Source organism: Hemibagrus wyckioides, linkage group LG03 (assembly GCF_019097595.1).
Source record: "Hemibagrus wyckioides isolate EC202008001 linkage group LG03, SWU_Hwy_1.0, whole genome shotgun sequence".
In the NCBI taxonomy this organism is placed as follows: Eukaryota; Metazoa; Chordata; class Actinopteri; order Siluriformes; family Bagridae; genus Hemibagrus; species Hemibagrus wyckioides.
Window position 1 is genome coordinate 12,835,401 of NC_080712.1, and position 12,949 is coordinate 12,848,349.

A 12,949-nucleotide genomic window follows, 5' to 3' on the forward strand; every position below is an offset into this window, starting at 1 on the left:
TTTAGAATAGCCTTCCTGACAGTGTTCGGGGCTCAGACACAGTCTCCCAGTTTAAACATAGACATATCTCTTTAGCCAGGCATACACATAATACATCCCATAACCTTGTACTCCAGTACATCTGATTAAATGCACCTTATCATCTATTGCTTGCTAATATTATGAATTCGCTAATTCCTTACCACTGGTTCACTTTTTCTACCCATCCTGAGGCATCTAGAGATTGTGCCAGCTCCAGTAGACCTTCAGTGAGAAGAGGCCTACTCTGCGAATATCCTGAAGCATCCAGAGATGCCAACCCTATGTGGACTTTGAGGACGACAACAACCTCCTAATTAATACACACACTAATATTCTACATATGCTGTATCTGCATCACACAACTGCAAATGACTGTACATAACTGCAGAAAGGACACTGTTCATATCAAACTCTCCGGTGTTTAGAATAATTTATAATCACACTCTCTGGTGTCACCCAAATGAGGATGGGTTCCCTTTTTAGTCTGGTTCCTCTCAAGGTTTCTTCCTCATACCATCTAAGGGAGTTTTTCCTTGGCTCACCTCAGGCTTGCTCACTAGGGATGATTTTGTCTAACATCTAGGACATGTTTTTTGTTTCTCATGTTCTATAAAGCCACTCCGTCCAGGGTGTATCCTGCCTTGATGCCCGGTGACGCCTGAGATCGGCTCCCCGTGACCAGATGATTGATTGAATAAGCGGTACAGACAATGAAATGAAAAGGTTTTGTAAAGCTGCTTTGAGATGTTGAGCAATGTTCATTGCTCAAAGTGCTATACAAATAAAATTGAATTGAATTGAATTTTGCACCCTCTCCCTGTGTTTGCACAGGTTTCCGTATTTAACATTTTACTAAATGAATGTTTGTTACTTTCACTGAACAAAACTTCAGAAATTATCTATTCTTCAATAAATTCACTCTTTATTCTGGTGAGGGTAATATTAGAGCCAGAGCCTATCCTAGGAAAACTGTGAGTGTGAGGTGGGACTACACCTTGGTTGGGATACCAGTCATGCAAACAGGAATGCAGGCTGAACATGTACAAAACAAAACCTTCATAGAGACAGTAACCTGAGCGTAAGACCATATGCCAGATCATCACATGGCACAACATAGACACACAATGACCATTTTTAAAGATGCCTACCAGCCTTCAGTACGTCTTTGGAGAAAACCAGAGATCCTGGAGAACATGCAAACTCTGCACATGCAGGACAGAGGCAGGAATCAAACCTCCAACTAAAGACGTGCGAGGCAAACATGCCAACCACTAAGCCACCGTTATTAATATTACCAATATAAAACTTTTATATTATGGTTATTTCACATGTGATGTTTGTAATAACAGAAACCTTTCTCCGTTCCATGTGTTTTGCAGTCAACAAACGTAAGCCGAACCTTAAATGAGCCAAGCAGAAGGCTTTTATTATTTATGCAAAATGTAATTCATATCTCTCACCCTAACCCTAACCCTTACCTGACAGCTGGAGGTGATTTGCTAGAACTGGGATTAAATCTAAGCTTTCCACCACCTGTTATTTGCATTATAGAACATGTGAAAAAAAGGATGCAAATCATAAGTACTTCATAAACTTTTTTCTCATACACTCGTAGCTTTAAAAGAAACAGCTTAATTATTTTTTTTAAATGATTTTCCATTTTGTGTTCATTTTAGAATTAAAAGGTGACATATATCAAATGAGCACAGAGGAATTTGCCATCCCATAATTTCAAACTAAGTAACAGTAAGAACATAAAGGTCAGCTGAGGAGTATCTGAGAAGCTGAATAGTACTGTGGGGGTTATGTACACTATATTGCCAAAAGTTTTGGGACACCCCTCCAAATCATTGAATTCAGGTATTGTTTTTCAGGGGTTGGCCCCTTAGTTCCAGTGAAAGGAACTCCTAATGCAGCATACCAAGACATTTTGGACAATTTCATGCTCCCAACTTTGTGGGAACAGTTTGGGGATGGCCCCTTCCTCTTCCAACATGACTGCACACCAGTGCCCAAAGCAAGGTCCATAAAGATATGGATGAGACAGTTTGGTGTGGAAGAATTTGACTGGCCTGCACAGAGTTCTGACCTCAACTTGATAGATCACCTTTGGGATGAATTAGAGCGGAGACTGTGAGCCAGGCCTTCTCATTCAACATCACTGCTTGACTGCACAAATGCACTTCTAGAAGAATGGTCAAAAATTCCCATAAACACACTCCTAAACCTTGTGGAAAGCCTTCCCAGAAGAGTTGAAGCTGTTATAGCTGCAAAGGGCGGGACAACTCCATATTAATTTCATGTGCATGCAAAGGCAGACGTCCCAGTTTTGGAATGGTTTAGAGTCTCTGCCCTAATTCATCCCAAAGGTGTTCTATCGGGTTGAAGTCAGGACTCTATCAAGTTCCTCCACACCACACTCATTCATCCATGTCTTTATGGACCTTGCTTTGTGCACTGGTGTACAGTTATGTTGGAACAGGAAGGGGTCATCCCCAAACTTTTCCCAGAAATTTGGGAGCATGAAATTATCCAAAATGTCTTGGTATGCTAAGGCATTAGGAGTTCCTTTCACTGGAACTAAGGGTCCAAGCCCAACCCCTGAAAAACAACACCTGAATTTAATGACTTGGAGGGGTGTCCCAAATCATTGGGACACCAATGCTATATTTTGGCAATATAGTGTCTTTTTGCAGCCAAACTGCAGCCAAACAAGAGTAACCCTGGTTCCAACAACAAATAGATTATAGGAATTTTCCATTTCTTTTTCGATTGTTCCAGAAAATGATCTCTGAGACCAACAAAGGTTTTATTCATGAACACAACATGAACACAGCAATTTATGAATACAATCGGCAGAACTAAACTTGGGCTATAAATGAATTGCACAATGCTTACACAAAACTCTTTCAATCTTTATTTTAAATTAAGTTCCTTGATAAGGATCCACTGTGCCCTTTTGGCGAATGAATGCATTATAATGTAATAATGTAATAATAATGCATTTAGCCACGTTAAGCGTTTTTCACGTTAAGAGTCCCTTCATTATTTACGGCAGTGGGCGGATTCAGGCGCAGCCGACTTGTTCAAGGGGGAAATAAATACAGTACACCGTACAGTACATGAAGTACACAATAAGTCAGTAGGTGTAGTGTCCAGTAGCGGATTAAATCTCCGGTCACTTTCTCTTTCTTCAGGATTTTATTTCATTCCGAGATGAGAAGAAGAGTCGATGAATCCAAACGAAGTGAGGAGAAATCTGTGAAAAAAACTGTTAATAAAGTGCAAACCAGGTTAGTGGCATTAGTCCAGATATTAGTCCAGATTTTCCTTCTATAATACTTCTGTTTAATAAATAATTTCAGTTTATACATTAATGTAGAATAGTCATCTCTAATCGAATTATTAATAAGCACATACATTAAGCGTGAATTGTCCATGTGTTCCAGCTAGACACAAATACGTCTTTTGGGTACTTAAGATATTCCCAGTATGTAGCAGACGTCCTTATTACAGAAGTATATTGTAGTCTATCTCCTACAAACATATTATGGAAATATCTCCATGATACAAATGATACATTTTTATTTAATTTGCTGGTAAGAGAACGCACAAGCTTCTTCTCTGTAACTCAAAGCCTTAATAAATAAGTCACCATAACTATCTCAGCTAACTTGCACCTAACTGAATAACTGAATTAACTCACACTGAAAGGTTGCATCGAATAAATACATGCTTGTGATGGAACAATCTTTAAGGCGTTGATTTTCAGAGCAGAAGGTCTTGCGTTCAGATCCTAGTATAGTCAAACTGTCAATTTTTTTTTGTACTATGTAAGATATTACAGAACTTTTTTATTTACAGTACTTGTTGCAGGTAAATGACTGTATAATCACAACTGACATTTCATAGCCAAAGTCGTCTTCTTTAATTGGGTGGTCAAAACCAAACAAAATGTTTTTGGTCTTTTGACTCTGTCAAATGCAAACATAGTTATCTCTCTCATTTCCCCATACTGTGTATAATGATTCAGCTCTTTTTGTCAAGTCAGGTTAATATGGTGTGCAGTTTGACCTTTGTAAAAAATGCGCTGTAGTTTTGTAGTTAGCATTTGTTTTAATGGTAAACCTTGCCATGTGATGCTCTGTTCAATTGAGTCTTTTTCAGGTCATCATGGTGGGTGTGGGTGAAAAGGGCATTGATTGCCATTGGCACTCTGTATGTTGCCACACCATTTGTTCTGAGATTCTTTCCCAGTGTCATACAATACCTGGTTTATAAACATGCAAGTGCGTACATTGCTCCCCAGTTACATATTAAAGTATATCACTTGTGCGGTTTATTACATCCTGAACATTATTTATCTCTCTTTAGTAATATACTTTGTTGACCTAAGCCGTCCCTCTGATCTTGGCCTCAATCACACCGTAAATATGTACCTGACCTCAGAAGCAGGAGTCACCCTGGGAGTATGGTCAGTTGTGCATTTTGTAAAGATGAAACATATTTTTGTGAACATGCAAAACAATTCTGCTATTTTTGTTCACATTGTCCATGGTACCTCTTCAGGCACACGGTTCCTGAGCAAAAGTGGAAGGAGGCTCAAGGTAAAAGTTTGGAGTGGTATGAGCAGTCTTTGGGGGATGGTTCCCCTGTTTTCATCTACTTCCATGGCAATACGGGTAGCAGGTAGGATCATCTGTAGAATCTTTGTGTAACAAAGCTTATGTTTAAAGGGTTAAAATACCTACGGCACACTTTTAAGTTAGTAGGCTGCAAGGCAGATTTAATGCGAATGATATTAAAACATACTCCTGCCAAGGTTTATGGTCACAGTGGACAAGGCAAAATTGAAAAAAGCACATATTGACATCGTGTTTTTCTGCCTAAAGTTTCATTAATGTGCAAATGAGAACTTTTTAACATGCTGAATGGACGATATTTAATCGCCAATATTCAAAATTTGTAATGGAACAAAAAAAAATACAGCATTTCTATTTTTAGGACATTCACCAGTAAGTGACTTGGCATCCCAATTTAATCTGCCTCTGCATACAGTGAAGTTGAACAAACAGCTTAAAATTTCCAGCTATTCTTAAAAAGGTCTAATGCAAGAGCAGTTTAATAGATAACAGACCTGTTGGGGCTATCCAGAGGTTGGTCCTACATAAATGTAATAGACCTGCTTATGAGATGAATACTGCTGATCATTCAAGGCTTTTTGAACCATTTTTATATTATATTATATTATATTATATTATATTATATTATATTATATTATATTATATTATATTATATTATATTATATTATTGTGTTTAAATAATCTTTATCATATAAATTATTCTTTAACTAATTAAAATGAGATAGATGATACTTTTAACCCACCAAGGGAAAAAAAAGAAAACGAAAAACATTTTGTAGAATAGAAGATCAGTGTGATGTTTCGTCATGCCTCCAGTTTGTAACAGTGTGTAGTAATGCCTAAACAGTATAAATGTTTTATCAGTGTTCTAAGTATACTTTCGTTGACTGTGCATATTTTTCTGTGTTTAAACAGAGCAGCTCCACATCGTGTTGGAGTTGCCAATGTGAGTAGCTACAATATCTTCACTGTTAAAAAAAATTTATAGGACAGTGCTGCCTTGACCTAGTTTCTTATTGTTGCAGGTCTTAAGTTCTCTTGGATATCATGCGGTGGTTATGGATTACAGAGGTGGGTTACATCTTCATCTCACATATATCTGTTATTAAAGGTAAACAGTGTAAGATTTGATGTACAGCTTGTGATTGCCGCATTACTATATTTAAAAATTGCATTTCAATTTAGTACATTTTGTTCTTTACACAATAGTGAATGAACAGTAAGACCAATCATTATTAGGCCATGTCAGATGGCTGGAAAATATTACTTATGTATTTATTATTTAAGAGGTGCAGTGCAGAGTTTCTTTATTGGGAACTTGTTCATTTGGATTCCTCTGAATATCAAAACAATATCCCTGCTACTTTGTTTTACATTGGCATTTAATTATTTGAGGAACTGTTACAAAACTGCAAGACTTTTTATTTTTTTATATGTATTATTCCATGAGACTGAATTGTTTCACTGTGGTCATTTTAAATGTATTGTATGCATTATATATGATACGCTCTTCTTTTGAAACATTTAATGTTCAAATATAGAATATTTCTACACACTAAAACAAATCACAGCTATATACAGTTTAAAGCTGATCTTCAGTGCTATTATTTAGTATTTCTGTTGGGTCTGTAAAATTCCGCTAGGATTTGGGGATTCCACTGGAGAGCCCACTCAGCCTGGCCTGATCACTGATGCACTTTATTTGTACCAGTGGGTACGGGCACGCAGCAAGGACAGTCCGGTCATCCTGTGGGGTCACTCTCTTGGCACTGCGTGAGTTCTGATGTTGGCTTAGTGGTTATTATGTTTGTCTTACACATTTGGGGTTCGATTCTCACCTCCACCCTTCTCCTTTGTGCTTTGGGGCTTTCCTCTGGGTACTGTAATGAGTGTGTGTGATTGTGTCCAGCATTGAGTTGGCACCCTGTCTGTGATGTCCTTGTGCCCCAGGTCCCCTGAGAAAGGCTCCAGGCTCCCCACAACCCTGCGAAGGATAAGCAGAACAAAAAATGGATGGATGTTCTACAATAAAGCAAATGTCATGTAATAATTTGTCAAATTAAATTCAATTATTTTATTTATAGTCAAATATTTTGTATTTGCAGTGTGTCAACAGGCATTTCAGTGATACTTCAAGAGCAAGGTAAAAAAAATATTACACTCAAATGTTGGCTTGTATTTTTTCAACTGTAAATTAAATTACTTTGCAGATGCTGTAAAATTGTTTACATAATCCGCCACCATGTGGTGTGATGTGACCTGACACACTAAACTTACTATTACCACCCCAAAGCTGATTATTAATTTATTATAACAAGGAGTCTCCAATTATTTTCCTTTCATGCCACAGCAACTTGCCCATCAATGGCACTCATAATCTTTATTTGCTTATAGTTATAGCATGCTGGAAAAGGGTTTACTCTCTTATATTAAGCCTTACGAAGATTTTACATAATGATATAATGTCCACCTTATTAAAATAATTAAAGTTTGTAAATGTACATACTATTCACTTGAATAAGTTTAACATAAACAAGACATTATTTAACTATTTAACTACTTTACATGTTTTACTTATTTAAGTGGGAATTCGGCCTATAATTTATTACCTTGAACTAAGAATTTAGTGTATAGCAGCCGAATAATTCTTGAGCAAAAATAGCTTGTTATCTTGAAAGTGTAAAGTCTTCATCCTGAAGACTTTATTGTGGTGGAAAGCTTAAAGTCACACCTTTGCCTCTGTGCATTTCAAAGGGAGTGACAGTGGGGACTACTTCCATAAATATTAAATAAACTTCTACTTATAGAAAATTTAATCACATGTTTTTGTCTTTTAAGTAACATGTTTTTAAAAATGTGCTTACCAATTAGAGTTTGGTTACACAACCATAAACATCACTCTGAATTAGATGTCACTATAACTTAGATGTCGGTGTTAATTAGACATTAGTGTGCATTACAAAACATATATTTCATTACCCAAGTTGCTGTATTAGAATTACATTTATTACAAAACTTGCTTTAAGCTATATAACAATAGTTCAAAAAATATTTTAATAGTATTACTTAAAACTTAACATCGTTCCAATATTATAGTTCAAAGTTCATCATAGGTCTGTTTCACCAGGAAACCCTGTTGATGCAGTGATACTTGAAGGTGCTTTCACCACTGGAAAACTGAAAAAAGGACAACCTCATCCATTCATGTGGGTAGGTAATATTCTGCGTCTTTAAAAAAATGTATGGACTATAAGGCAAGTGCATTGTAGTAGTTCAGATATGCATTACATAGTAACATACAGTGAGGGAAAAAATTATTTGATCCCCTGCTGATTTTGTACGTTTGCCCACTGACAAAGAAATGGTCAGTGAAATGGTCAGTGAGAGACAGAATAACAACAAAAAAAATCCAGAAAAACACATTTTAAAAAAGTTCTACATTGATTTGCATTTTATTGAGTGAAATAAGTATTTGACCCCTTTGCAAAACATGACTTAGTACTTGGTGGCAAACCCTTGTTGGCAATCACAGACGTCAGGCATTTCTTGTAGTTGGCCACCAGGTTTGCACACATCTCACATCTCAAGGAATTTGGGCCCACTCCTCTTTGCAGATCCTCTCCAAGTCATTAAGGTTTTGTGGCTGACCCTTCAGCTCCCTCCACAGATTTTCTATGGGATTAAGGTCTGGAGACTGGCTAGGCCACTACAGGAGCTTAATGTGCTTCTTTTTGAACCACTCCTTTGTTGCCTTGGCCGTGTGTTTTGGGTCATTGTCAGGCTGGAATATCCATCCATGACCCATTTTCAATGCCCTGGCTGAGGGAAGGAGGTTCTCACTCAAAATTTAACGGTACATGGCCCCGTCCATCATCCCTTTGATGCGGTGCAGTTGTCCTGTCACCTGGGGATGGTGTACTTGGGGTCATAGGCAGCATTCCTCCTCCTCCAAACATGGCGAGTTGAGTTGATGCCAAAGAGCTGGATTTTGGTCTCATTTGACCAAAATACTTTCACCCAGTTCTCCTCTGAATCACTCAGATGTTCACTGGCAAACTTCAGATGAGCCTGTGCATGTGCTTTCTTTAGCAGGGGGACCTTGCGGGCGCTACTGGATTTCAGTTTTTCACGGCGTAGTGTGTTACCAATTGTTTTCTTGGTGACTATGGTCCCAGCTGCCTTGAGATCATTGACAAAGTCCTCCAGTGTAATTCTGGGCTGATTCCTCGCCGTTCTCATGATCATTGAAACTCCATGAGGTGAGACCTTGCATGGAGCCCCAGACTGAGGAAGATTGACAGTCCTTTTGTGTTTCTTCCATTTGGGAATAATCGCACCAACTGTTGTCACCTTCTCACCAAGCTGCTTGGCGATGGTCTTGTAGCTCATTCCAGCCTTGTGTAGATCAACAATCTTGTCCCTGACATCCATGGACAGCTCTTTGGTCTTGGCCATGATGGAGAGTTTGGAATCTGATTGATTGCTTCCTTCTGTGGACGGTGTCTTTCATACAGGTAATGAGCTGAGATTAAGAGCACTCCCCGAGAGTGCTCCTACTGTAATCTCAGCTCCTTACCTGTATAAAAGACACCTGGGAGCCAGAAATCTTTCTGATTGATAGGGGATCAAATACTTATTTCACTCATTAAAATGCAGATCAATGTAGAACTTTTCTGAAATGTGTTTTTCTGGATTTTTTTGTTGTTATTCTGCCTCTCACTGTTCAAATACACCTACCATTAAAATTACAGACTGATCATTTCTTTGTCAGTGGGCAAACGTACAAAATCAGCAGGGGATCAAATAATTTTTTCCCTCACTGTATGTATTTTGCTTTTAGACATAACCCAACGTGCCCACTGTATTCTTTTGTTTCTTAGTATTACTGGAGATTTCCGTACATACAGTACTACTTTTCCCTGGACTCGATTGAAGCAAATGTACTTTATCTGCCCAATACTGATAAGTAAGTGTAGTGTCATTTAAAGATTTGAAACAAAAAAGAAATTCAGAATACAGTATACCTCAAAATATATGCCAGACTCATATTTTATTCTAGCTTGAAAAAAATGACGACGCCTCTTATGATCCTTCATTCTAAAGATGACCACATGGCTCCTTTCTGGATGGCTGAGGAAGTATGACAAAAATGTTTACAGTCATTTGACTATGTGTATATGCTTTGAGTTATGAGTATAGAGAGTCATAAGCCATATTTCCCTGTTTAGCTTTACAGCATTGCTAAAAATGCGCTGAAGTCAGAAGACAAAGTACGGCTGGTGGCATTTGATGCATCCCATGGATATCTTCATAATGGACTGTACAGGGATCCTGCTTTGCCAAATATTATAAGGTAAACAAATTGGTTCTGGTGTAGTTTATTTATATAGTTATAAGGTAGTTATTATTGATTATCACTGCAATGTAATAACTGTGTCGCCAAATGCTGTAAATGTAAATGCAAAATTGCATACTTTTCTAGATTTTGCTACGTACCACATCAGTTTACCAACAATCGTTTTTGTTTATTCATGAATTTTTTTGTTTCTTCATCATTTTTATCTATTTAGAATTTCATTGTGTTCTTGTGGCATGACATGATTTACCGGTCTGTCTTTCTGTCTGTCTGTCTATCTATCTGTCTGTCTGTCTGTCTGTCTCTCTCTCTCTCTCTCTCTCTCTCTCTCACCCCCCCCTCTCTCTAGTCTAATCTAATGCATTAAGTTAAATCTGTGACATTGCATTCTCAAAGAATTCAGCAGAGATGTGGTACAATGATAAACTCATGCCAATGTTTCCATTACAGGGAGTTTGTGGAGTCTGTTGCAAAGTAAGCTGAAGGCTTCAAAAGTGGGACCAAGTTAAACCTACACATCTTATCTTCACATATACACTATATTGCCAAAAGTATTCGCTCACCTGCCTTGACTCGCATATGAACTTAAGTGACATCCCATTCCTAATCCATAGGGTTCAATATAACATCGGTCCACCCTTTGCAGCTATAACAGCTTCAACTCTTCTGGGAAGGCTGTCCACAAAGTTTAGGAGTGTGTTTATGGGAATTTTTGACCATTCTTCCAGAAGCGCATTTGTGAGGTCACACACTGATGTTGGACGAGAAGGCCTGGCTCTCAGTCTCCGCTCTAATTCATCCCAAAGGTGTTCTATCGGGTTGAGGTCAGGACTCTGTGCAGGCCAGTCAAGTTCATCCACACCAGACTCTGTCATCCATGTCTTTATGGACCTTGCTTTGTGCACTGGTGCACAGTCATGTTGGAAGAGGAAGGGGCCAGCTCCAAACTGTTCCCACAAAGTTGGGAGCATGGAATTGTCCAAAATGTCTTGGTATGCTGAAGCATTCAGAGTTCCTTTCACTGGAACTAAGGGGCCAAGCCCAGCTCCTGAAAAACAACCCCACACCATAATCCCCCTCCACCAAACTTTACACTTGGCACAATGCAGCCAGACAAGTACCGTTCTCCTGGCAACCGCCAAACCCAGACTCGTCCATCAGATTGCCAGATGGAGAAGCGCGATTCGTCACTCCAGAGAACGCGTCTCCACTGCTCTAGAGTCCAGTGGCGGCGTGCTTTACACCACTGCATCCGACGCTTTGCATTGCACTTGGTGATGTATGGCTTGGATGCAGCTGCTCGGCTATGGAAACCCATTCCATGAAGCTCTCTGCGCACTGTTCTTGAGCTAATCTGAAGGCCACATGAAGTTTGGAGGTCTGTAGCGATTGACTCTGCAGAAAGTTGGCGACCTCTTCGCACTATGCGCCTCAGCATCCGCTGACCCCGCTCCGTCAGTTTACGTGGCCTATCACGTCGTGGCTGAGTTGCTGTCGTTCCCAAACACTTCCACGTTCTTATAATACAGCTGACAGTTGACTGTGGAATATTTAGGAGCGAGGAAATTTCACGACTGGATTTGTTGCACAGGTGGCATCCTATCACAGTTCCACGCTGGAATTCACTGAGCTCCTGAGAGCGACCCATTCTTTCACAAATGTTTGTAAAAACAGTCTGCATGCCTAGGTGCTTGATTTTATACACCTGTGGCCATGAAAGTGATTGGAACACCTGATTCTGATTATTTGGATGGGTGAGCGAATACTTTTGGCAATATAGTGTATTTTGCACTCTTCCTTGGTGATGTGTATATACCCCTCTCTTTCTTTCTCTCTCTCTCTCTTACACACAAGCACACACACAAACTTTATTCATTCCAGAGATAATTCACTTACATTATGCATATCATGTATTGTACATGTGTATAATGACAACTGTGACAATCACAAATGCACTGTTTACTTATTAAAGGAATTTAAAGGAGTAATCTTAAAATATATTTGATAATGCCTTGAGAATAACATGATTACTGCTTTATAAAAGGCAAATCTAAATGCTAAATAGAATTTATGAATAAGCTTAGAGATAATTTTAAAGACCTTGATGATGTTGATGATGATTTGTATTGTATGGTTAATAGCCATAGGATCTAAAAAAATAAAAATAAAAAAAAGATCCTGTTGATGTCATTAATAATGTTTATGATGTGTATAAAGAATAAACATTAAACTACCTGACTATGCTTCTTCTGTTCTTTGTGTAGATAATAATGTATAGATAGTTTGCATTTTAAGGGAAGTAGCCATAGGACCTAAAAAGATCCTGATGATGACGTTGATATGATGATGATGATGATGATGATGTTAACAAAGAACAAACATTAAACTAGCTGACTACACTTCTTCTGTTCATTGTACAGATAATTTACGTTGTAAGGGAAGTAGCCTTAGCCAAAAAGACCCTGATGATGACGATGCTGATGATGATACTAATAATAATGACATTATAATAATAATAGTGATGCACACGGAATAAACATTAAAGCAACTGACTAGGATTCTTCTCTTTTTCGTGTAAATAGTAGTGTTGTTGAATGAAATGTAATTTGTCATTTGTAAAGAAAGAAAGATCATTTGTATTGTAAATATTCAGATCTTCTAATTCTTTTCTTTCTCTTCACTCACTTCTTTAAGACTCATAAATACACCAGCACTGGATAAGTAGATTGGGTGTAGTAGTGAGTTGTGTTTAAAAAAAAAATAAACACGAATAAACTAAATTATTTGATGAATATGTAGTTCCCACTTCCATTTTTGCAGTGTGTGTGTGTGTGTGTGTGTGTGTGTTCTCACAGATGACGTGGCTGAAGGTGGCGGAACGCCGCTGCAGCCGTGTTTCAAAGCTCACCGCAGGCTCAGCGCAACTTTG

The 12,949-nt window shown here is 38.4% G+C and overlaps 1 protein-coding gene across 3 annotated transcripts; it reads left to right on the plus strand.

Annotated features, from left to right (window-relative positions):
- Nucleotides 1–3,076: 3,076 nt before the first annotated feature.
- si:ch211-117n7.7 (Monoacylglycerol lipase ABHD12-like) lies at nt 3,077–12,803 on the plus strand. 3 transcript variants are annotated; one of them, XM_058385959.1, is made up of 13 exons: nt 3,080–3,314; nt 4,189–4,310; nt 4,396–4,495; nt 4,591–4,710; nt 5,580–5,610; nt 5,690–5,735; nt 6,308–6,437; nt 6,770–6,807; nt 7,792–7,874; nt 9,545–9,630; nt 9,706–9,802; nt 9,893–10,017; nt 10,471–12,803. In XM_058385959.1, exons 1-13 carry the CDS (start codon nt 3,238–3,240, stop codon nt 10,496–10,498), a joined length of 1,083 nt encoding a protein of 360 aa, XP_058241942.1. In that variant the 5' UTR covers nt 3,080–3,237; the 3' UTR covers nt 10,499–12,803. The 3 variants fall into 3 exon arrangements, with proteins under 3 accessions (XP_058241944.1, XP_058241942.1, XP_058241943.1); XM_058385960.1 differs by having other exon boundaries at nt 3,082–3,314; nt 9,724–9,802; XM_058385961.1 differs by lacking the exons at nt 4,189–4,310; nt 4,396–4,495 and having other exon boundaries at nt 3,077–3,314.
- Nucleotides 12,804–12,949: the final 146 nt, after the last annotated feature.

Coding starts and splice junctions, on each gene's coding strand:
- si:ch211-117n7.7 (XM_058385959.1), top strand. CDS start 3,238: ATGAGAAGAAGAGTCGATGAATCCAAACGAAGTGAGGAGAAATCTGTG. Junction 5,611..5,689: donor ATCGTGTTGGAGTTGCCAAT/GTGAGTAGCTAC, acceptor TTATTGTTGCAG/GTCTTAAGTTCTCTTGGATA. Junction 10,018..10,470: donor GCTTTGCCAAATATTATAAG/GTAAACAAATTG, acceptor TTTCCATTACAG/GGAGTTTGTGGAGTCTGTTG.